The sequence below is a fragment of the Bufo gargarizans genome, chromosome 7 (assembly GCF_014858855.1).
Source record: "Bufo gargarizans isolate SCDJY-AF-19 chromosome 7, ASM1485885v1, whole genome shotgun sequence".
Lineage (NCBI taxonomy): Eukaryota > Metazoa > Chordata > Amphibia > Anura > Bufonidae > Bufo > Bufo gargarizans.
Window position 1 is genome coordinate 163,599,663 of NC_058086.1, and position 26,156 is coordinate 163,625,818.

Here is a 26,156-nt window from a genome sequence, read left to right on the forward strand (position 1 = left end):
CCGATCCTGTGAACGCGCGCGCCTGTGTGCGCGCGTTCACAGGAAGTCTCGCGTTATGACGCGTAGGTGCGTGACTCTGCCTGGGACAGCCGCCTCCGGACCGCGATCCTGCGTTAGGCGGTCCAGAGGCGGTTAATAGCGTCCTGGCTGCCATAGTAACACTGAACGCATTTTGAAGACGGATCAGTCTTCAAATGCTTTCAGTTCACTTGCGGTGTTACGGATCCGGCGGGCACTTCCGGCAAATGGAGTACACAACGGATCCGGACAACGCAAGTGTGAAAGATCCCTTAGTTGCCCATAGCAACCAGATTCCACCTTCAGAAACGGAAAGGATCAATCTGATTGGTTGCTATAGGCAACTAAACCAGTTTTCTTTTGCACCACTCCTGACGTCTCCCCCATTTCCCAGTTAGAGAGGCACAGGACGGGGGCTCCTCTACAGACCACCCAAGACAAAGGGCCGCACCGTCCACCAGTAGGCCGCAGCGCCCAGCCTGGCCTTCGGAGCCGGCGGCGGCGGCCCATCACCATGGTGATGACACAGTGGGCGGGATGGGGGCGGGGCTTAGCGACGTTCCCGGCATGCTGCAGCTCCTTGGCCTCTCTTCACAGTGACGATGGCGCCGGTGTACAGCAAGTACCTGACTGTCCGCAACTCCTCGGCGGCCGGGGCGGCGCTCGTCCTGCTGTACCTGCTCCGGAGGGGAGCGAGTAGGTGAGAGCACCGGGGACGGGGCGGGTGACAGCCGGGGGCACGGAGCCGGCTCAGGCCGGGGACAGAGCTCCTTGTCTGTGTCATTGACTGTGCTGGGACTTGTAGTTCTCCTGCAGTGCTGCTTGGTGCATGAGTGAATGCCCCCTAATGTGGAGCCAGCCTGCAGTGCATGGCCCTCCTTGGCACTGGCAGTCATGTGATGGTGGGGGATGGGCCCCTCCACAGCCAAGGAGCCTGGGACAGGTGGGTGACCAGCAGTCTGAGGGCTGATCTGGTTACTGGTGGTCACCCAGCTTTCCATGGAGCAGATAGAACTAAGAAACAGAGGAGGGGGGATTCCCTGTAAGCTGGTAGCAGGTATATAGAGGGTCTGGCAGCCCTCTCCTTAGGGGTGACCTCGCCTTTACCTGCGCTCATCCGGTCATCCCCACCGGTAACCTTTGCATCTTCCTGAACTCCGTCCAGAATTCCTGATGTTTATCTTTGTACATTGCACCTTAAGACCTAGAAAAAGTGCAGCGTAATACAGAACCAGCCGGGAGCGAAGACGAGTCTGAGGTCAGGTGAATCCGCAAGTGACACCTGTGCAGAGGAATCCAAAAACCTGAAGCCTTAAAGGGTTGTCTCACTTCAGCAAATGGCATTTATCATGTAAAGAAAGTGAATACAAGGCACTTACTAATGTATTGTGATTGTCCGTATTGCCTCCTTTGCTGGCTGGATCCATTTTTTCTATCACATTATACATCGATCGTATCCGGGGGTTTACGACCACCCTCCAAATCTATGAGAGGTGGTCGTGCTTGCAAATGATAGGAAAAAGCAACGGCCTATTTGCACTTCCACAGTCCAGGCGCCTTTTCCTATAATGTGCAAGCACGACCACCACTGCTGGATACGAGGCCCCCCCCCCCCGGATACGAGCAGTGTATAATGTGATTGAAAAAATTATCCAGCCAGCAGCAAAGGAAGCAATCTGGACAATCGCAATACATTAGTAAGTACCCTTTGCTGAAGTCAGACAACTGCCTTTAAGGGCTCATTCAGACGGCCGTAGAAATGAGTCCCCATCCGTTCCTCAATTTGGCAAAATGACTGCGGACCCATTCATTTCAATGGGGCCGCAAAAGAGGCGGACAGCACACAGTGTGTGTGGTCCGCATCCTTGATTGCGTTCCATGGCCCTGCAAGCGTTCAGGGCTCTCACAAGCGGTCCAAAACGGATCAGTTTTGCCTTAATGCATTCTGAATGGAAAAGGATCCGCTCAGAATGCATCAGTTTGCCTCCGATCCGTCTCCATTCTGCTCTGGAGGCGGACACCAAAACATTGCCTGCAGCGTTTTGGTGTCCGTCTGACGAAACTGAGCCAAACGTAAGTCAATGGGGACGGATCAGTTTTCACGGACACAATATAAAACGGATCCGTCCTCCATTGACTTATATTGTCAGGACGGATCCGTCTTGGCTATGTTAAAGATAATACAAACGGATCTGTTCTGAACGGATCCGCCTGTGCAGATCCATGACGGATCCACACCAAACGCGAGTGTGAAAGTAGCCTTATTCGCACGTCAGTGATTTCCATAAGTGATTGTGAACTGAAGCCAGGCGTGGAGGCTACGCAGAGATAATGTGAAGAGAAAAGATCTGCACCTGTTCTGTGTTTAGAGCCGCAACTAGTTTTGGCTCAAAATCACTGATGGAAATCACGGACTGTGTGAATTAGGCCTCTTGCACATGACCGTGTGTCCCGTGTTGCTGTATTGCGGCACGCATACTGCTGGTCCGCAATACATGGGACACCGGCCGCGTGCATTCTGCGTCATGGATGCGTCCTGAGATACGGAACGGAAGAACTACAGAGTGCTTTCGTTGGGGTTCCATTTCGTGCTTCCGTTCCGCTAAAAGATAGAATTTGTCCTATCTTTTTGCGGAACGGACAGATCGCATACCCCATTCAAGTGAATGGGGTCACGATCCGCATGCGGCTGGCCCATGGTTGGTGCTTGTGCATTGCGGACCATAATTTGTTAGTATGCAAGAGGCCTAAGGCTACACAACGACATTTGTCGCGCGACACGTTGCAGTGTAGCCCTAGCCTAAAGCATTATCCGAGATGTACTGTGATCCTGCTCTTCCAGGATCCTGTGCCGTGCATTGGGCATGTGATCCTAGCCTGGGATTATAACTAGAGATGAGCAGATAGACTTTGGATAAAACATCCGAAGTCGATTCGCATAAAAATGCGTTCTAATACTGTACGGAGCAGGAGCCAGTGATTGACTTTAGCAGTCACATGTGTAGGTTTGACACGAAAGGACTAAGACCTCTTGCACACGACCGTATGCCCTCCGAGATACAGTCCGTGAGCGGGCCTTATATCCCCGAGCGGCATTGATGGAGCGCACAGCATCATAGATTAGAAATGATGCCGTGCACGTCGGGCCGCCCCGCGGTGCTGTTGTCCTGCACTAATATGATCTTATTGTCCCACAGGCGGCCCGACGTCCACAGCATCATTGTAATCTATGATGCTGTGTGAGCACGATCAATGCCGCTCCGGGACATATGGCCCGCTCACGGACTGTTTATCTCGGACGGCATACGGTCGTGTGCAAGAGGCCTAATGGAGAGAGTTTTGCACCTTTTTACTGCACGGTGTGTTTTGGTTCCTCTCTGCTTGTTGCCAATGAGTAGACACACCTGTATCCAGATCTTAGGGCTCTTTCACACTTGCGTTGTCCGGATCCGGCGTGTACTCCATTTGCCGGAATTACACGCCGGATCCGGAAAAACGCAAGTGAACTGAAAGCATTTGAAGACGGATCAGTCTTCAAAATGCGTTCAGTGTTACTATGGCAGCCAGGACGCTATTAAAGTCCTGGTTGCCATAGTAGGAGCGGGGGAGCAGTATACTTACCATCCGTGCGGCTCCCGGGGCAATCCATGCGCGTGGGGCGCCCTGACGTCACACCGAAGCGCCCCGGGAGCCGCACGGACGGTAAGTATACTGCTCCCCCGCTCCCCACTACACTTTACCATGGCAAACAGGACTTTAGCGTCCCGGCAGCCATGGTAACCATTCAGAAAAGGCTAAACGTCGGATCCGGTAATGCGCCGAAACAACGTTTAGCTTAAGGCCGGATCCGGGTTAATGCCTTTCAATGGGCATTAATTCCGGATCCGGCCTTGCGGCAAGTGTTCAGGATTTTTGGCCGGAGCAAAAAGCGCAGCATGCTGCGGTATTTTCTCCGGCCAAAAAACGTTCCGGTCCTGAACTGAAGACATCCTGATGCATCCTGAACGGATTTCTCTCCATTCAGAATGCATGGGGATAATCCTGATCGGGATTCTTCCGGCATAGAGCCCCGACGACGGAACTCTATGCCGGACCAGAACGCAAGTGTGAAAGAGCCCTTACCCATTAGCAGCACACACATTCTTCCTCTGCTGATTGATACAATGTATCCGTTTGGGCAGAATGTATCACTCTGCAGTGCAGGCAGAGGGTTTCCCTGGCTTGATACAGTTATAGCAAACGCTCAGCAGTCAAAAATCTATTAAAGGGGTTGTCCATACCTCTTTTTTTACCCCGACAGCCCCCCTGACATGAGCATCGGAGCAGTTCATGCTCCGATGCTCTCCTTTGCTTTGTGCTAAATCGCGCAGGGCAAAGGCATTTTCAGAAGTTCCGGTGACATACCGGGCCTCTCCTTGGGGCTGCCAGGAACCCCGGTGATGTCACCGGCACTTATGGGCGGGCTTTAGCTCTGCCCTAGCCTGTAAAACAGCTAGGACAGCGCTAAAGCCCGCCCATCAGAGCCGGTGACGTCACCGAACACACTGCCGGGCAGAAACCTCTGCCCGGCAGTGTCATTGTAAACAAAGGAGCCCGTGCCCTGCTCCGAAGCTAGCCTCAGGGGGGCTGCCGGGATGAAAATATGGGTTCAGCTCTGAACCTGGACAACCCCCTTAAGCTGTGTGCACTCTTGTGCTGTGGTTTCCATTTCTAACAGAAACCACGGTGCAGGGTTGGCGCCATCGTATGTGTGCTTGATACCACCAGTGCTGTCGGAGGTGTGAGAGTTTTCCACATTGTGCTGTACGGAGCCTAACTGCAGACATCTGTAAGATGGTTAGGGATTTAAAGGGGGACCCGTCCCCTCTCCTGACATGTCTGTTTTAGTAACTACTTGCGTTCCCCATGAAATAACAATTTTGGAACTCTGTTGTCATTATTTCTTCTGTAAATTACTCAACTGGGTGTTACTATTTGACTTGGTAATTGATAGAGTAATGGCACAACACACAGGGTGCAGTCATACGACTGTATATATTTTGCAGACGGCTAAATGTAGATCTGCAAAAAATACGGATAACTTCCGTGTTTCATAGGTTTTTATTATTTTTTTGCGGATCCATTGTAAAAATGCCTATTCTTGTCCACAAAACGAACTAGAATAGGACATGTTCTATCTTTTTTGCGGAACGGACATGCGGATGAGGATAGCACACAGTTTGCTGTCCAGATTTTTTGCAAACTGGTTGGAATGAATGGGTCTGCATCCAATCTGCGAAAAATGCGAATTGGATACGGGCCAAAAATAGTTGTGTGAATGGGACCTTATAGGAATAGTTGGGGGTCGCCATTTAAAGGGGTTTTCTAAGAGGGAAAATATGGCTGACCTATCCAGGGGATAGGCGATCAGTATCAGATGGGTGGGTACAAGCCTCTGCAACATGCTGACGGAAGGCTTTAATGAAATGGAGGTCAGGAGACGCGCCAGGTTCTCTTACAAGCAGATTAACACGTTATGTAACTGCTCTCCACAGTGACTCAGCCGAAAAACCTGAACATCTACAACACAGATGTCTCCCATTATTTGTACACCATCAAGACAACTTTATGGTCCTTCCATAAAGCGGACAGGTGGGTGACCACCAGTCTGGGGGCTGATCTGGTTTCTGGTGGTCACCCAGCTTTCCAAGGAGCAGATATTTCTAAGAAACAGGGGGGTATTTGCTGGTAGTGGGTATATAGAGGGTCTGCAGCTTTGGAAGCCAGAATCAGGAGTGGATCATACTTCGAGATACGACTTCTACTCTTTTTGAATTTTTCCGGTTTTGTCTTCCAAATCTGCATCAGGAACCTGAGTGTGACCTTACCCTAAGCTCAGGTGAGGTGAAGTGTAATAGAGTCCACCTGCAGCGGCTGCGAGGGTAGATGGCAGGTTACTGATTGGGACACTGCTCGTTAGCATGTTCTGCAGTAATCTCTGGGGGTTAACATATGATGTGCTGCTGACAGTAAGGCCTCATGCACACGACAGTTTATTTTCACGGTCCGCAAAAACGGGGTCCGTAGGTCCGTGATCCGTAACAGTTTTTTCGTCCGTGGGTCTTCCTTGTTTTTTGGAGGATCCACGGACATGAAAAATGAAAGAAAAATCGAAGTCAAGTTTGCCATTGAATTTATAGGAAAAAACACGGATCACGGACACCGATCACGGACACGGATGACAATCTTGTGTGCATCCGTGATTTTTCACGGACCAATTGACTTGAATGGGTCCGTGAACCGTTGGCCGTGAAACAAATAGGACAGGTCATATTTTTTTCACGGCCAGGAAACACAGATCACGGATGCGGCTGCCAAACGGTGCATTTTCCGATTTTTCCACGGACCCATTGAAAGTCAATGGGTCCGTGAAAAAAAACGGAAAACGGCACAACGGCCACGGATGCACACAACTGTGCCATATTTTCTTTTGCGATCCGCAAAAAACGTATGCCACCCGTGTGCCTTCCACAATTTGCGGAACAAGGGGCCCACTATAGAGACGCCTATTCTTGTCTGCAAAACGGACAAGAATAGGACATGTCTCATGATTTTTGCGGGGTCACGGAACGGAGCAACGAATGCGGACAGCACACAGAGTGCTGTCCGCAGGGTCCATTGAAATGAATGGTTCCGTATACGGAATTCAAAAAAATGTTTGTGTGCATGAGCCCTAAGGTTGGTGCCCGTGCATTTCTTCTTTTTGTGTTCTGTATACTGTCCGTAAATGGACCCATTCATTTCAATAGATCCGCAAAAAAAAAATGAAGGTATTCCGTATGCCTTTCTTTTTCCATATTTCCGTTTTGCCTTCCGTTTCTGTATTTCTGTTCCGTTCAAAGATAGAACATGTCCTATTATTGTCCGCATAATGGACAAGGATAGTACTGTTCTATCAGGGGCCAGCTGTTCCGTTCCGCAAAAAACGGAATGCACACGGACATCATCCGTATTTTTTGCAGACCGTAAAATACTGAAAAAGCCATACGGTCGTGTGCAATAGGTCTTACTGTGTGACTGGTACTTAAGGGTCCATTCACATGTCCGTAGTGTATTGCGGATCCGCAATACATCCGGCCGGCACCCCCATAGAACTGCTTATTCTTGTCCGCAATTGTGGACAAGAATAGGACAGGAATATTGGGGGTGCACTCCGGAAATGTGGATGCGGACAGCACACTGCCTCATAGAGAATGAATGGGTCCGCACCCGTTCTGCAATTTGCGGAATGGATGCAGACACATTCACAGGCGTGTGAATGGACCCTAAAGCCTCATTCACACGTCGGTGTCCGTTCTCAAATCCGTGAAAAGGTGGTCAGTGATGCATCCGTGAAGCTGTCCGTGAACAATCCGTGTTGGGTCCGTTTTATGTTGTCCCGGTGTCATCTGTGTTTCACTGACCCTGCACATCTCTTCCTAATGATCTGCCGCATGTATTTTCCATCCTTGTGCTATCCCCATTTTTTGCGGTTCGCGCACCCAAAGTGCGGACGTCTGAATGGAGCCTAAGGCCTCATGCACACGACCGTTGTGTGCATCCGTGGCCGTTGTGCCATCTTCCGTTTTCTTTCGCGGACCCATTGACTTTCAATGGGTCCGTGGAAAAATCGGAAAATGCACCGTTTGGCAGCCGCATCCGTGATCCGTGTTTCCTGGCCGTGAAAAAAATATGACCTGTCCTATTTTTTTCACGGCCAACGGTTCACGGATCCATTCAAGTCAATGGGTCTGTGAAAAATCACGGATGCACACAAGATTGTCATCCGTGATCCGTGTCTGTTTTTTCCTATCATTTCAATGGCAAACTTGACTTAGATTTTTTTTTCATGTCCGTGGATCTTCCAAAAATCACGGAAGAAAAAACGGGCACGGATCACGGTACAACGGATCCACGTTTTGCGGGACGTTAAAAAAAAATACTGTCGTGTGCAGGAGGCCTTAGGCTAATTTAAAATTTTACTTAATTTATTGGTAGAAAATAGATTATGTTGCCGCCACCATTTCTGAAAAAAGGGTGGATTTTTATTTTACTTTGAAGATGATTAGTTATGTTCCTTTAAGAAAAAAATAAGCAGATTTACAAAAACTAGAATTCCTGACCCAACGCTGGAGAATAGGACAAAGGATCCATTATGCGAGAAGAACAGTTGAGTCGGGAAATCTTAGTACTTGCCAGTAATTCCCCAGTGTCTCGCTATGAAGGTTTCAGTCTTCACTCGACTTGATTATTGGTATAGGTTACCCCAATAAGAGAATATTCTCACACGGCAGATTTGTTGGTGAGGTGAAATTGCTTATGACTAGGGATGAGCGAACTTGTGTTTTCAAGTTCGGGTTATATAAGGATTCAATTATGGATTCCGCTACCACCGACGATAAGTTATAGTTCGTGGTAGCAGAATCCATAACAGAATTAGATATTCCGAACCTTGGACTCCAAACTTGAAACACAAGTTCACTCAACACTACTTATTTTACTATTTAGCTGACCCATGGACCTATAGTAAAAGGGGCCAGAGGGCATTTTTTAGGTTCATCCTACCTCCAAAATATAAGTATAAAAAGCGATCCAAAAGGTATATGTACCCCAAAATGATACTAATGAAAACTGCAAGTTGTTCCTCAAAAACGAGCCTTCCTAAAGCTCCACAACGGAGAATTTAAGGAAGTCATTCATTATTGATCTGTGATTTTCTGGTGCAGAAAAGTTGAATATTTTGTCTGAAGCGCCAGTTTGAGGCCAAATTTGAGTCTTTTTATCGCTTTCCGAAGGAGACTAGCCCAGAGGCAGGACCTCCATGGCGTGACTCATTTTACAACATGTGCACCAGAAAATGGGAGCGCGTTACAGCGGAAAGCTACTCCTTTTCCAGTGCATAGACAGCAACAGATGTGACAAGTCTTTATTTAGTAAATGACCCGCAAATTTTTTTTTTTTTATTATAAACTAGGTGTTTTAATTGTTCAGAAGTAATGAGACATAATGATAACAATTTGATAGTACTAGAATTGTAACGACTCGCCGACTGAAGGAGACATATTGCGATATAAACAACTCCCAAAGAAACAATGGCGGAATTGCTGTAGTTTCCCCAACCCCCCCCCCCCCCCCCCCCAAGAAAATGAATAACTTATAGAATACAATATAGGAACCCCAAAATGGTTCCTATAAAATTTACAGCCCTTTGCACAAAAGGTTAACAGAAAAAAATTTAAATGTTATGGCTTTCGGAAGCGAATTGAGGAGAGACAAGAAATCTGTAGATTCACTGTTGCCCTCTTTGATGTGCGCATTAGACTATCCACGATGGCGATGTCCGTAGGGTTGGGTATGTTTGCAACAGTGTCTGTTGCTGATGCACATGGTCATAGCTGCGGACCACTGGTCTAAACCATACGGTTCATTGCAACCCCATCATGGCTGAAGCATGCGTGGAGTTGGCGGTCACTGCTCTGCAGGGCATCCCTCTTACACACAGCGGTAGAAGTTATTTATTGCTGCCTTCATTACGCAACCTTGGACAGGTTCTTAGCAAGCGATTCTTATCTTGTTTTCTTATATTATTAACTCGTGTGAACTGAAGATGCGGCATGGCCATAGTAAGGCAAAGGTTACCAATAAACGGATGTGCTTATGCGTTTCACACTAGGCAGTATGTGTCAGGGTTACTTGTCAGGTACTGTTGCGCGAACTTGTGTTTTCAAGTTCAGCGTACAAGGTTCAGGTTATCTAAGAATCCCGTTATGGATTCCGCTACCACGGACCATAACTGAATTCTATGACTGCATGCACCACGGAAGCCTGTATTGCATTCCTTCATAATAGAAGTCTATGGCCTGATGTTACAGTTATTGACAGGTCTATGGAGATATAATATGGAACAAGAAATAAAGAAATATTACTAATAGACTTGTGAACACTACTTACTATTACTTAACCAAGTTGACGCAATAAGATTATACAATGAGCTTACAGGACGTAATTACCACACACAGGCGTTTTTTTTGGTCCCCGTGGCTCCCATCTCTGAGTCCGTCCCCCCCCCTCCAGGTTTTTTACAGCTCCCCATTTTTGTTCACAACCTGTCTGTTATCCAAGAACCTGTTGGCCTCCCCCACCCCTCATACAGACTCTTGAGCAATGGCTTATTTAGCATTTTATTGCAGTTTGCTCTCATTTACACATCTGGTGTGCTTTATTGTTCACTCCCTATCGGCATATGTAATGCCTGTATTACACAAGCTAATTGAGCAAGTCCTCATTTGCTGGCAGCACATCGTGCTATCTAATAGTGACCTGCCGCCGGCAAATGACTAGACTGCATGCTGGACAAGCGATGGCACAATGATATAACTGAGATCGCTTCATGTAATAGTAGAGCTCTCCTCCCCCAGTAAGCAGGCGATTGCCGGGAGGGAACATGATCCACCCCGTCAGATGAACTCCGATTAAAAAAATAAATAAAAAATCTGTGCCAAAACAGACATTTTCTGGTCGCCTTGCCTCACAAAAAGTGCAATACCTACCAAGTGATCAAAAAGGCGTGTTTTGCCTAAAATGTTACCCATCATCTCATCCTACAAAAAATGACACCCTACCTAGGACAATCGCCCAAAAAATAAAAAATATGGCTCTCAGAAAATGGCAACACAAAAACAAGATTTTATTCTGTTCGAAAAGGTTTCCACTGTGTAAAACTTACCCAATATGTCCATCATTTTTATATTTATCGCCGCGTCCGTAACAACCTGCTCAAAAAAATATCACATTTATATGCCCCCTCAGGTGAATGCTGTAAAAAAAAAAAAAAAAAAAAAACTTGCCTCACAAAAAGTGTAATACCAAAAAGTCTTATGTACCCCCAAAATGGTACAAATGGAAACGTCAACTTAACCCGCAAAAAATGAGCCCCCACAATCGCTTAAAAAAATAAAAACCAATAGCACCCATAAACCAATCCAGCAAAATCTGCGCTGCAAAAGCCATATGGCACTCCTTCTATTCTGAGTCCTGCCATGTGCCCCCACAGAGTTTACTACCACATATGGGGTGTTGCCGTATTCAGGAGAAAGCGGGTAACCGATTACGAGGTGCTTTTTCTCCTGTTATCCCTTGTGAAAATAAAAAATTTGGGGCTAAAGCAACACTTACACAGCCAAGTGTTTCCAAATTCTGTTAAACGCTTAAAAGTGCTCAGTACACCCCTGGGGTCACTTTTTAAGGATTTCCACTGTAAGGGCACGTCAGGGTCTCTTCAAATACAAAATGGCGCTTAAAAGGCATTCTAGCAAAATCTGCCTCCAAAATCCATATGGCGCTCCTTTCTTCTGACCACTGCCATGTGCCCATAGGGCAGTTTACCACCACATATGGGGTATTTCTGTAAACTGCAGAACAAGAGTATTATATATTGAGGTTTATTTTGCTGTTAACTCTTACTGTGTTGCAAGAAAAAAACGGATTAACATAAAATAGCTACCAAAAAAGTGGAATTTTGAAATTTTACCTCAATTTTCTTTTAATTCTTGTCAAACACCTCGCGTTAACAAAGTTTATAACATCAGTGTTGAGGGGTGAATTTGAGGGGTGTAGTTTCTAAAATGGGGTCATTTATGGGTGGTTTTCATTATGTAAGCCCCCTCAAAATCACTGAATTGGTGCTAAAAAAAATAAAAAAAATTGAAAATTTGAAAAAATTTCTTCTAACGTCCTAAAAAAATAAAATAATTACAAAATGATGCCAACATAAAGCAGACATATGGGGAATGTTGATTGATAACTATTTTATGAGGAATTACTATCTATTTTAAAAGTTAGAAACATTTTAATTTAGAAAATTGTGAATTTTTCCAAATTATTGGTACATTTTGGATTATTTTATAAATAAAGGTGAAATATATCGACTCAAATTTACCACTCTCATGAAGTACAATGTGTCACGAGAATGGCTTGGATAAAGTGACACATTTTAGATTTTCAAAAATTTGCCTGGGATTTAAGGTGAAAAGTAGTTCGGTACTGAAGGGCTTAAGCCTGCTTAAAAATAACAATTGCCCCAATGAACAAGCTCATTCATCGTGCAGTCGTGGCAGTATTAGGCCACTTGCACACGAACCTATTTTCTTGTGTCGGTTCCGTTATTTATTTTTGGCAGACCGTATGCAGAACCATTCATTTCAATGGGTCCGTAAAAAAAAAAAATTACTGTGTGCATTCTGTTTCCGAATTTCCGTTTTGCAAAAAAGTAGAACATGTCCTATTAATGTCCGCATTACGGACAAGGATAGGACTGTTCTATTAGGGGCCGGCTGTTCTGTTCCGTAAAATACGTGTGCAAGAGGCCTTACACTGCAAGATTTGTATGAATGCTTGTTAGCGATCAATCTGCTGAAAAATTGGCAGGTGTAATACAGCCTAAAGCCTCCTGCACGCGACCGTTCCCCCCCCCCCCCCGTTACTGGCTGTTTTTTGCGTTCCGTATACGGAACCATTCATTTCAATGGTTCCACAAAAAAACCTGAATGTACTCTGTATGCAATCCATTTCCGTTTTTCCGTTCCGTTGAAAGATGGAACATGTCTTATTATTGCCCGCAAATCGCGTTCCGTGGCTCTATTCAAGTCAATGGGTCCGCAAAAAAAGGAACACATACGGAATGCATCCGTATGTCTTTCGTTACGTTTTTTTTGCGGAATCATCAATTGAAAATGTTATGCCCAGATTTATATATGTAATTACTGTATATGCCATAAGGAAAAAACGGAACGGAAACACAATGGAAACAAAAAACGGAACAACGGATCCGTGAAAAACAGACTGCAAAACACTAAAAAAGCCATACGGTTGTGTGCAGGAGGCCGATACAGGATAATCACAGACCTATTTCCTGGGAGAACCAGAGTAAACTAGAACAAAGAGCTAAGGCTACTTTCACATTAGCGTTCAGAGCGGATCCGTCTGGGGTCTGCCCAGACGGATCCGCTCATATAATGCAGATGATGGGATCCGTTCAGAACGGATCCGTCTGCATTATATTTTAGAAAATATTCTAAGTGTGAAAGTAGCTCAGACGGATCCGTCCAGACTTTACATTGAAAGTCAATGGGGGACGAATCCGTTTGAAAATTGAGCCATATTGTGTCATCTTCAAACGGATCCGTCCCCATTGACTTACATTGGATCCGTTTGCCTCCGCACTGCCAGGCGGACACCCGAACGCTGCAAGCAGAGTTCAGGTGTCCACCTGCTGAGCGGAGCGGAGGACAAACGCTGCCAGACTGAGGCATTCTGAGCGGATCCGCATCTACTCAGAATGCATTAGGGCTGGACGGATGCGTTCGGGGCCGCTTGTGAGAGCCTTCAAACGGAACTCGCAAGCGGATCCCCGAACGCTAGTGTGAAAGTAGCCTTAGTATATAGTAATGACATGTATTCCATTCAGATTTAAACCCGCATACCAGTCTCTGAATTTCAGATTCACACAAAATACTTTTTATTATATAAAATATAATGCAATAGAAGGTTTCCAATTTTTAAAAACCTTTGTTTCCACCATTGCAGACTGGAGCTGTTCTTTAGGCTAGTTTCACACTAGTGCTAGGGAGATCCAGCAGGGAACAACCTACCGCGTCTCTCTGGATCCGGCAGTGCCGGAAGCTACGTGAATGTCGTCTGGCCCATTGACTCTCCTGGAGACTGGCACAGATGCGGCCGCAACCCGTCAAATATGCTGAGAATTGGCCTGACAAATGTGTGTATATTTGCCGAGTTGTGGCCGGATCTTCGCTGGTCCCCATTATAGTTAATGAGGCCGGACAGCATTCACGTAGCTTCTGGCTATGCCAGATCCAGAGAGACCCAGCAGGCTGTTCCCTGACGGATCTCCCGAATGCTACTGTGAAACTATCCTTAGTTTCCTACACAGCCGGATGGCCAGGAGTGCCACCTTGTAGGAAGGATGTAGAGGGAGACACTGCAGTGAAAACCAGTAAAACCACCCAAAAGGAGATGGTCATGAGCTGAGAGCCCTCTGTGCCAGACCAAAGTGATGCCCAGCTGGTTATATGGAGAGATCTTCATTAAAGGGGTTGTCTCACTTCAGTAAGTGGCCTTTATCATGTGAAGAAAGTTAATACAAGGCACTTACTAATGTATTGTGATTCTCCATATTGCCTCCTTTGCTGGCTGGATTCATCTTTCCATCACATTATACACTTCCCAGGGGTTACGACCACTCTGCAATCCAGCAGCAGTGGTCGTGCTTACACTATCTATAGGAAAGAAGCCGGCCTCTCTGGTGGCTGGGACCATGGGAGTGCGGATAGGCTGGTTCTTTTCCCTGTAGTGTGCAAGCACGGCCACCACTGCTGGATTGCAGAGTGGTCATAACTAGTGTTGAGGGAAGTGAGCTTGGGAAGCTTCGGAATAATACTGTACAGAGATTCGTCTCCGCACAGTATTAGAATGTATGGGCTCCCATGAGCGGTAGTAAGTTATTCGCGAGGTCGCTCGTGACTTCATTGAATCACTTCGGTAGTTGAATTTTAAAGTGGTAAGCCACTTGAAACCGAACTCTGCTTCGGTTCTGACTGGTACTAGAAGCTGAGTTCGGTTTCAAGTTTTAGGGTCTATTCACACGTCTGTATGTGTTTTGCGGATCTGCAAAACAGACACCGGCAATGTGCGTTATGCATTTTGTGGACCGCCATCACTGGCTCTGTCATAGAAAATGCCTTTTCTTGTCCGCAATTGCGGACAAGAATAGGACATGTTTTAGTTTTTTTGCGGAACGGAAGTGCAGATCTGCTAATGCGGATGTGGACAGCACATTCCGTCCCCATTTGAAAATGAATAGGTCCGCACCTGTTCTGCAAACTTGCCGAACGGATGCGGACCCATTTTGCGGACGTGTGACTGGACCCTTAGGTCCCTTTCACACGAGCGTGGTTTCCGCACGGGTGCAATGCGTGACGTGAACGCATAGCACCCGCACTGAATCCTGACCCATTCATTTCAATGGGTCTGTGCACATGACCGTTGTTTTTCACGCATCAGTTCTGCGTTGCGTGAAAAACGCATTGCATCCGCAAGCAAGTGCTGGTGCGATGCGTTTTTCACTGATGGTTGCTAAGAGATGTTGTTTGTAAACATTCAGTTTTTAACACGCGCGTGAAAAACGCATCAAAACGCATTGCACCCGCGCGGAAAAAAACTGAACAACTGAACGCAATCGCAGACAAAACTGACTGAACTTGCTTGCAAAATAGTGCGAGTTACACTGAACGCACCCTGAACGCATCCGGCCCCAATCCACCACGCCCGTGTGAAACCAGCCTTAAAGTGGTTTTCCACTTTAAAAATAAATTACCAAAGTTATTCAATTAAGTCAGGCGCAACTTTCCGAATAACTAACTTCCGCTCATTGGAGCCCATACATTCTAATACTGTACGGAGACTAATCTCCGTACTGTGTTATTTCGACGTTTTCAATGAAGTGAATTCGGATGAAGCATCCGAAGCTCCCTTCACTCAACTCTAGTTACAACCATGGAAACGAGCAGTGTATAATGTGATGGAAAAATGAATCCAGCCAGCAAAGGAGGCAATATGGAGAATCATAGACATTAGTAAGTGCCTGGTATTCATTTTTCTTTACATGATAAATGCCAGTGAGACAATCCCTATAATTTTCATTGATCCAGGAGTCGCATGTGAACTTGTTTGAGGAATCGTACACTTTCAATACATACATAGAAATGATGAAATGCAGTGGAAGGACTTGTAGAGAAATGGTGTGGATTGCGGACCCGTAACACTACATCCTGACCGTTAACGATATATTAGGGAGTTGTTATTTAGGCAACTAGTCAGTGTATATTTTAGCAGCTCTCCAAATAATACATCTCCACTTTATAATTTCCTATTTATGAGCTGGAAACAAATCCTTGAGCTCTCGATCTGCGGAGGGCGGCTGCTGACTGTCCCAGCACATGTCCCTGTTGTGTCACACTGCTCTCAATAATACATGAACCTTTACCGGCAATGTTTCCAGATAACAGGTGCGGTGCCTACAGGGCTCCCCTCTAAGCCCCTCTCAATGGGAGGAGCAGTGCAGATCCTGAAGGCCACATTGCCTAATCCTTTGTGCCGTCAAGTGGAGTAAATGAAAGTTCAAATCCACACCGGCACATAGCTGGCATAGGCCTGAGTTTCTGCCTTCAGATGCACCCGGTTTATTAAAAGGCGCAAGCCTCTAAATTTGGCACATTCTGCGACAACGAACTTTATACTGCGACTGGTGTAAGTAACGCCAGCCTGTTAAAAAATACCAGGAGGAAAGTGCTAAAAAAAAAGAGGAGGGGGGGGAAGCGGTGGCATTTTACAAAGTTTCTTACATAAACTCGTACAACCGATTTATGCAAACACTGTTGAAAGTAGCCCTGCAAAAAGTTCAGTACAAGGATAGGCATTGTTACAATGGATCCGCCAAAAAAACAAACGGATGCAACACGGATGTCATCAGTATTTTTTGCGGACTGAAAAAATACTTGCGGTTGTGTGAATGTAGCCTAAAGCTGATCATTTACCTCAGTTCACATCTAAAATCCATCTCGAAAGACAAAATGGATAATCGACTCGCTGAGGAATCTGGTTACATGCTGCCCGTAGAGGTCTAGAGAGCAGTAGTGAACTGCTAGAGAGAGAAAGGTAGAGATACAGGTGCGCTGCTGCTGGCTCTAGTAAGTTTTCTCTCACCCCAGTGCTGGATTCACGGCTACACTGCTCAGTATTGCTGTGTAGTGTCCTCCATGCTTCTTCTGCCTCCGGGGGTATACTACAGAGATGGCAGAGCAGGATCGCCTCTGTGTACAGTATAGCAGCTAGTCTACAACCACTCAAGGAAGACCATATGAGATGGCACCTCTGGAGGAGCATACTATTGGAAAATGCTGAATATAAGTCATGTAATGGGCAGGTATAGTGTTATCCTCACACACACCACACATTTTATATCTCATGTATTTTAGAAGTATAGAGAAAGGATGCAAATGAGCTCTTAACCAGCTCTACCTCTAATGCTATCCGATGTAAGGCGGATATCCTGTAACATTTTTGACCATTTAAACAGTCCTTGAGACATGACGCTGATATAAAATAAGTCAGCATCTCATCTGCAGGCAGCTTTTCAGGGTGATTGTCCCTCGTCAGTGCAGAGCAGAGAGTACTGGCTTAACTGGGTGAGAGGCCAAGTCAGGATTTGGGAGGTTTCTAACTCTCCTTGGGTAGAGAATTCGAGGAGCATGTGTGGCCTATAAGGCTACTTTCACACTAGCGTTTAACTTTTCCGGTATTGAGTTCCATCATAGGGGCTCAATGCCTAGAAAAAAACTCTTCAGTTTTGTCCTCATTCATTGTCAATGGGGACAAAACTGAACAGAACGTTGGGCTCCAAAATGCATTCTGTTCCATTTAGTTGCGTTCCCAGACCGGAGGGCAAACCGCAACATGTTGTATTTTAGGGTAACCTTTGTAGCGCATTGTATTTGCTTGCCTTTCTGCCATGCTGCTCTTACCTTTTTTTTAATTTTCAAAAGCGAATTTCATTGGGTCGAAGGCTCTGCGACATCTCTAACCTTGTGGTTTCCAAAGCAAACAGCCTTTACACATAGCCGGCAGCGGATTAACAGTGGCTTGATATACAGTGTCATAAGCGAGAACTGACATCGTCCTCTTTAAAGCAAGAAAACATTCTCACTAATGTCAGCGCTGTACAGTTTTATGGGAACCTATAGGAGTTATCTGCTTATCTATATGGTGTTTCCTAGCTGCACCTAATGAGGGATTACATTGCTCATGTATAATGCCTGCTGGCCAATGGGCACGGGTGACTTCCAGGGTACGAAGTATCTGACTGAGACGCTTGTGATTTAGTTCCTTCCCTTCTGAACAGAGCAACGGATGCGGACAGCATTTTCTTGCAGGGCCGTTGAAATGAATGGGCTCTTATTCCGTTCCGCAAATTTGCGGAATGTATGTGAATTACAAAATACTGACGTGCGAATGGACCCTTAGGCCTCATGCACACAACCGTTTTGTTTTTTGCGATCCGCAAATTGCGGATCTGCAAAACATGGAAGCCGCCCGTGTGCCTTCTGCAATTTGTGGAGCGGAACAGGCGGCCCATTGTAGAAATGCCTTTTCTTGTCCACAAAACGGACAAGAATAGGACATCTCATTTATTTTTATTTTTTTGGGCGGGGCTACGGAACGGAGCAACGGATGCGGACAGCACACAGAGTGCTGTCCCGCATCTTTTGCGGCCCCATTGAAGTGAATGGGTCCACATCCGAGCTGCAAAAACTGTGTAGCTCGGATGCGGACCAGAACAGTCTTGTGCATGAGGCCTCAGTCTGTTCGGTCATCACTGCCCACACCATCCTGGTGCAGACAGCAGTAACTGAACGGAGCTCCCAAGCTGCGCTAATACGGTGCTCCGGATCACCGCGGCAGCCCACCACTGACTGAAAGCCACTTAATGTCTTAGATACAGAGGTCCCTAGTGACTGACATCTAGGCAGAGGGACATGGCAACCAAGGCCTAACATGACTATATTACCTGTACAGCAGACACAGCCTAAGGCTACATGCACACGACCGTATTTTGTTTCAGTGTCCGATCCGTTTTTTTTGCGGATAGGATGCGGACCCATTCATTTCAATGGGTCTGCAAAAAACAAGGACCGCACACAGTGTGCTGTCCGCATCAGTATGTCCGTTCCATTGCTCCGCTAAAAAAATAGTGCATGTCCTATTTTTTTCTAGTTTGCGGACAAGGATAGGCATTATTACAATGGATCCGCAAAAAAAACGGATGCCATACATAACATCATCCGTTTTTTTTGTAAAAAAAAGTTAATAAAGTTTTTAATTAAAATATATATATTTTTTTTTTCGTTTAAAGTGGTTTTATTTTGTGTAGGTGGTAGAAAAAACACACACATTATCACACTGTTTGCATGAACCCTAATAATAAAGATAACATGTTAAACCGCCCCATGTAGAATGTAAAAAAGCAGAGTTCTGGCTCTTGGAATGCAGCGATATAAAGAGACTTGCTGTTATTGTGCAAAAGTAGTAAATAACACATTCTGTAAAAACGGCACATGTTTATTATCAATATAATTGTACTGAGCCACAGAATACCGGTATTATGCTAGTTATGCCGCATGCTGAATGTTGTCAATTTAAAATGCAAAAAACACTGGCGGAACAGCGACCCCCCTCCCCGTTTACACCCCAAAGCCGAAAGGTAATAAAAGTTAATATTTTATATATACTCCAAAATGATGTCCCTAAAAAATTCAAATTCACCTTGCAAAAAAATAACCAAGCTCTCATACAACTGCATTGACAGAGAAATAAAGCTATGGCGAGTTATTTGTAATCCTCCTTGGCTGAAAGTTCTCTTCAAAAAGAAAAAATGTACTGCAGCTCCGCGCTGCATTTCGGAAATTGTGTCCTAGAGGCATGTCGCCGTCATATGGCATACAGCACCTGTGTGGCTCTGTTATGTTTCCTTGCATTGGGTTGCATCACTAGGCTGAGAGATCTTCACGCTGGCTGAACTTTGATCTGTGTCGGGCGTGTAAGCAGTAGGCCAAAGGTTCTGCAACATGTTAGTGCGAAACTAGGTAAAAGAGCGTGTCCTGCCCAGGTGGATTACGTATGCTTCCTAGAATGCCGATGTAATGCTTTTGGTGACCTCTCTGCATCATTTCCGCCCCATTCTTTAATGTGTCCCTGTACTTTGGGGATATGTTTGTCATAGTAACATATCACAGGTTATGATCGGTGGTGGAGCCCAAGTGCTGAGACCCTCCCCAGATTGCTTGAATGAGGAGAGAGAGAAGTGCTCCCATAGCACTCTGTCTCCGCGCTGCAGGAGGTGGACACAGTGGACCTGTCTTAATTCCAGCTCTTGCAGCAAGGAGAGAGCGCACGATATGCGAGCACTTCTCTCTCCTCGTTCTACCGATCAGCAGGGGTCTCGGCACTCAGACCCTCACCAATCAAAACTGTTGATCTGTCACTGACATATCAAACGTTTTCCCAAAGTACAATGCTGCGTTTAAAGGGGTTGTCTGGGTTCAGCCCACACTTTCACCCAGGCAGGCCGCTGTATCGAGTAGGGCCAAGGCTTTTTAGTTTATAAGAACACACTGCCGCCCAGCTGTGTTCCCAGTGACGTACCGGCTCTGATGGGCGGGCTTTACCTATCTTTTGCCGAGCGGAGTCAAGGATGGGAAGCGCTTCCGTGGGCTTTGGGGTCCGTACCTCTGCACCATTAAAAGATGGCACATGTTCTGTCTTAGGCCGTCAGTGGATTAACACTCAGTGCACACGAGGCACAGAAAGAAACACATTAACCTTTTATTTTATTTTTTTCTTTATATAATTGACTGTATAACCTCTTTTAATATCAGTAGCTGTGATTATTTTTTATTTTTTTTATTCAGATATATAAAAAAAATTGTGATCTGTAGGTGCCTGTGTAGTAAGCTTTGCTATTTCTTTCTGCAGGAAGAAAAATGGGAAAACGCCAGTACAAAACAATGAGGTGAGTATCGTGATCCACTCGAGAATTGTTCATGTAGCTGAATGATGTCGGAAAGAGACCATTCGCAGTCACATGGTGAAGCGGCTTGTCTGGTGTCACTCAGACTTTGAGCCATATTTATCAAAACTGTCTAATAGAAAAATTGGCCATTTTGCCCATTGCAACCAATAAAAGTTCAGCTTTAATTTTTCAAGAGCACTTTAACCCATTCACTAGATCAGGCGTACATGTGTCGGGTCTATAAAGATGACGCCCGCTCAGCAGCTGGCTCAATGGGACAGAGTCTTTGATTGGTGATAACGCCAGTTGTGGACTTTTAGTCCCTCAGATGTTGTGATCAATTGTGACCACGGCACCTGAGCAGTTATTTTCTAGTGCTCCCAGTGACTGAACAGTTCTACTGCTCCGAGATCGAGGGGAACCGTTTGGTTGCAATGGCAGCTTCGGGCCTTAGAGGCCTGCCATAACGAAATTCATATCCAGCCCAGCCTGAGAACATATTCTACTAGGACTGCAATGGTAAATCATTTAGATCTATGGCATAGGTGATCAGATGGGGGCTTGTATTTGTCCCACAAGCTCTCTTATAGCTATGTGAATGGGAAAATAAAAAAAGTCATGGCTCCGCAAAGGCAGGATGTAAGAATCGGAAAGTTGCTGCGGCATGAAGTAGTTAAGTGGGTTTTCCCAGTCCCCCACCAGAGCAACACCCCTTTAATTCGTTGTCCCCTATAAGCATGCATGGGAAGAGGAGAACAAAGAAATATTTGGTAGCAGCTGATCTCCTGGCATAACAAAGGGCCTTTTAAATTGAAATTGAACCCGCTCAAATCTTGTATCTCCCATCAGCTCCCAACATTTGTACAGTTAGCTTAAAGGGGTTCTCCAGAAATTTGATATTGACGGTCTAATCGACTTCCGGCACCCCCTCTGATTAGCTGTTCGAAGAGATCCTTGTGCTTACTGGAGCTCCGGTGAGCACTGTGGACTCCTCACAGCGCCGTACATTGTATAGTGGCTGTGCTTGGTATTACATCTCGGGCCCATTCACTTGAATAGTACTGAGCTGCACCTAGGGCTCTAAGAACATCATTCACATGACCTATGTGGTAAGGCCTCTTCATACAGATGATCAGCAGGGGTACCTGGAGTCGAACCCCTGTTGAACTGATATTGATGTCTTATCCTGAGGATATCAGATTCACAGAAAACCCCTTTAAAGGTGTTGTCTAGGGTTAGGTTTCCAGAAACACCTCTACACCTATCAGATTGTCTTTGGTATTGCAGCTAACCCCCCATTCACGCCAGTGGAGCTGAGCTGCAATACCAGACACAACCTGTGGACACATATTATGAAAAAATAAAAACATAGCTCCCGTTCAAAGTGTATTGGCCTAGCGCAGCTACTACACCCTGAACAGCGCTGTGCCTCCTCTTCCATTCAGAGTGCTAGTTCCAGCGCTGTAGGCTACAGGGAACAGCTGATCAGTGGGGGTGCTCGGTGTGTAACCTTCCACCAATTGGATACTAAAGGGGTATTCCCATCTTAGACCATGGTGGCATATCGCTAGGATATACCCCATTGTCTGATAGGTGCAGGTCCCAGCGGTGGATATAGAGAAGGGAGCGCTGTGGCTGGAGGACCCCAGATTTCCCGGGGTCCGTCCACGACAAAGCGCTAATTCCCGGCTTTCCCATTAAAGTGAAGGAAAGCGCACTGCGCGTGCGCGGCCCGTGCTCCCATTCATTTTTATGGAGCAGATGGCAATAGCAGAGTCGGCGCTCGGCTATTTTCGGTGGCCCCATGGAAATGAATGGAGGGCGGCTGCGCATGCGCAGTGCGCTCTCCTTCACTTTCAGGGCTCCGTTCTCAGTATAGGTGCAGATCCCAGCGGTGGGACCTGCACCTATAAGACAATAGGGGCATATCCTAGCGATATGCCCCCATTGTCTGAGATGAGCGAACCCCTTTAATGACCTGAGGATCGGTCATCAATATCAGGATCCTGGAAAACCCCCTTTAAAAGTCACATTGAATATCCTTTACGGTTTTTGAGCATCATGTTACAGAGCAGGAGGAGCAGATTTATACATGGTGAAACCGCTCCAAAAGACCACCCCAATGTCCAGACCACATTTCATGGTGTTCAGTTGCATTATGTATAATACATACTGGCCATCTACTTTTGGAGGACCACCCTTGGTTTGAATCTGTGCTCCCTTAGGAGTCCGGTGGGCAGTCTTGGTGATTGCCGGCTGTCTCTGCAGCAAGAAGCTGTCAGTAACTAGAGATTGACATCAATATAATAGAATTTATACCGACTCTTGTCTCTCAAATCTATATATCCGTTTGCTCAGCTCCTCCTGTATAGCGTGCTGCCTGCTGGCAGTGTTGTCAGCGTGACCGCATCCCTTTAATTTATTCAGTTACTAAATATCCATGTGAAGAAAGCTTTATTGTATATGAAAAGTGTAAGTTTTTAGGTTCTTTGTTTCTGTTTGAATTCATTCGGTGCCCCCGTCAGATTGACATTCAGATTCTAACCTGATTACTTGAATTTCTCACATGAAGAATTTACATCAATTGTTTTTGAATGTGCGATATATCATTTTTACAGAAAGATGGAAAAAAGGAAAAAGCAGTGGTGGACCGACTTTTCTTTGCCAGGATTGGCCGCATCCTGAAAATATTAGTCCCTAAAACATTCTGTAAAGAGGTGGGTATTTGACGTATTACCTATTAAATGGGTATTCTCATCTTAGATATTTATGTAAATCCACAGCCTATACTATAAATGTCTGATAAATGTGGATCCCGCCTCTGAGACCCCCACATGTGTGTAGGACGGTGTTCCCCCAGCGCTGTCCTGGTCCACTGGCCTCCACCTAGATGAATGCAAAAGTGACAGAGATAAAGACCCTTTACACTGCTCCATTGAGCAGATGATTGTCGGGAAGGAAGTGTTCCTTCCAGACAGTTCCCTGCTCCTCAGTGGAGTAGAGTGCTGCATGTAAATGCAGCAATCTCCTCCACAGTATGGGGAGGAGCAATCGCTAATGCCATAGCTCGTCCCCATCCAGATTTATTGTTTGCCGGCAGAAGAGAGTTGTTTAGACACCACGATCTGCTGCCGGCAAATGATGATTTATGTGTCCGCATGGACGATCTTAACTGGAGAAGAGCGAAGCTTCGCTAAATTTTTTTTATAATACTGTACTGAGTCGTCTCCGTACAGTATTAGAATGTATGGGCTCCAATGAGCCGAAGTAAGTTATTCTCGAAGTCGCGTGTGACTTCGTTGAATAACTTCAGTAATTGATTATTACAATGAAAAGCCACTTTAAACTTAGAACCGAACTCTGCATTAGTTCCGAGTGGTACCTTGGAACTAAAGCAGAGTTTGGTTCCAGGGTTTTTTCACTGTAATAATCAATTACTGAAGTTATTCAACAAAGTTGCGCAACTTCATGAATAACTAATTTTGACTCATCGGAGCCCATACATTCAAATACTGTACAGACACGAATCTCTGTAGAGTATTAGCGAAGTGACTTTGCTTATATCTATCAATAGCACATCAGGTAATCTGAAGCACCTTTACACTGGCAGATCGTTCCTCCGAATGCTTGTTATCGATTATCTGCCTGATTGACGGCAGTGTAACAGGACCATTGGAGAAACGGATGTGCTTACTGTAAAACATTTCCATAACTCATTGACTTCTATCGGAATTATGGAAGTGGCGAGCTCAGCAGTTTTCGTAATCTTGACCACCTTAATTCAGGCAGAGGGCTGTGGTGGGGTTTGCTTTAACGTTTTCCTGTGTTGGTCATTTAAAGGGTTTCTACCACTTCGGTTTCACATATTTAGCTGTCAGACACTAGCGATCCGCTAGTGTCTGCTCTGCCCAACCATCCTAATATAATTGCTTTTGGGGCAGCCGTTTTGCTAAAAAAAAAGAACTTTTATTAATATGCTAATGAGCCTCTAGGTGCTATGGGGGCGTCATTAGCACCTAGAGGCTCCGTCTACCTTCAGAAACTACCGCCGCCGAGCGCGTCCCTCCAGCCCGCCCATCTCCTCCTGAATGCGATCCTCCTTGTGAGCGCCTGTATTCGGCGCATGCGCAGTGAATGTCTGACAGCTTCCCTGCTCAGACATCTCCACTGCGCCTGTTCCTCAGAGCACTATGGCGTCATCGCGCAGGCGCAGTGGAGATGTCTGAGCAAGGAAGCGGTCAGACATTCACTGCGCATGCGCCGAATACAGGCGCTCACAAGGAGGATCGCATTCAGGAGGAGATGGGCGGGCTGGAGGGACGCGCTCGGCGGCGGTAGTTTCTGAAGGTAGACGGAGCCTCTAGGTGCTAATGATGCCCCCATAGCACCTAGAGGCTCATTAGCATATTAATAAAAGTTCTTTTTTTAGCAAAACGGCTGCCCCAAAAGCAATTATATTAGGATGGTTGGGCAGAGCAGACACTAGCGGATTGCTAGTGTCTGACAGCTAAATATGTGAAACCGAAGTGGTAGAAACCCTTTAAAGGGTTGTAAAGACAAGTGACGGCCTAACCTCATCGATCAGCTGTTCTGCTCTGAAACTACACAGCTCCGTCCGCAGCGGACATGCTCTTCAATAGGAGCCGCGCTGTAGTAACAGCTCTGTCCACTGCACAATGGATGGCGCGGTTTAGTTTCACACCAGAACATCTGCATAAGGGCTGATGCACACGTCCGTTGCCTGTGCAAAACACAGATCCAGGCTGTGTGGATTACGCATTTTGCGGAACAGAACGTCCTGCCCTCTATAGAATTGTCCTATCCTTGTCCGTAAAGCGGACAAGAATAGGACGTGTACTATTTTTTTTACTGGCCCTCAGAACGGACATACGGATGTGGACAGCACACTGGTGGTGCTGTCCACATCTTTTGCAGCCCCATTGAAGTGAACTGGTCTGCATCTGACCTGCAAAGAATGCGGATCAGATGCGGACCAAGAAAATGCGCGTGTGACCACGAGGCATAACAGCTGGTGTTGGATCCCTTCTGATCAGGTAGTGATGGCCTATAGCGAGGACAGGCCATTGCTTGTAATAGGGAATGGACAACCCATTTAATGCTTGGTATTTGTGTTTCAGAGCGGATATCTGACGCTGATAGCGATCATGCTGGTTGCCCGCACGTACTGTGACATTTGGATGATTCAGAATGGCACTTTTATTGAAAGGTATTTCTAAACCCATTTCTTCACGTGATCTCTCTAATGTTCTTGGATAGTGTTTTTCACAGTCTGAGATTATCATGGGCGAGTGCGGTGGCAACCTCCCCTCCCCATCTTGGGCAGACCTGCGAAGGCAAACATGGTTATCTATATCCCGGAACTCCCTGCTCCGTCTCTCCACGGCCTCTGCTGCGCTCCTAGAATGTGAATTTCCATTTTGACGCTGCTGCAGCCAATCGCCGATTGACGGCTGTTAAA

At 46.1% G+C, this 26,156-nt stretch overlaps 1 protein-coding gene across 2 annotated transcripts in view; it reads left to right on the forward strand.

Moving 5' to 3' along the window:
- Positions 1–571: 571 nt before the first annotated feature.
- The window catches only part of ABCD3 (ATP binding cassette subfamily D member 3), a 73,776-nt gene continuing 48,191 nt past the window's right edge, over positions 572–26,156 (forward strand). For both annotated transcript variants that reach the window (XM_044300722.1, XM_044300721.1), the window contains exons 1-4: positions 572–718; positions 20,641–20,677; positions 23,296–23,394; positions 25,816–25,904. In XM_044300722.1, the coding sequence (XP_044156657.1) occupies positions 621–718; positions 20,641–20,677; positions 23,296–23,394; positions 25,816–25,904 (323 nt within the window). In that variant the 5' untranslated portion in view covers positions 572–620. The remainder of the gene's footprint in view (positions 719–20,640; positions 20,678–23,295; positions 23,395–25,815; positions 25,905–26,156) is intronic.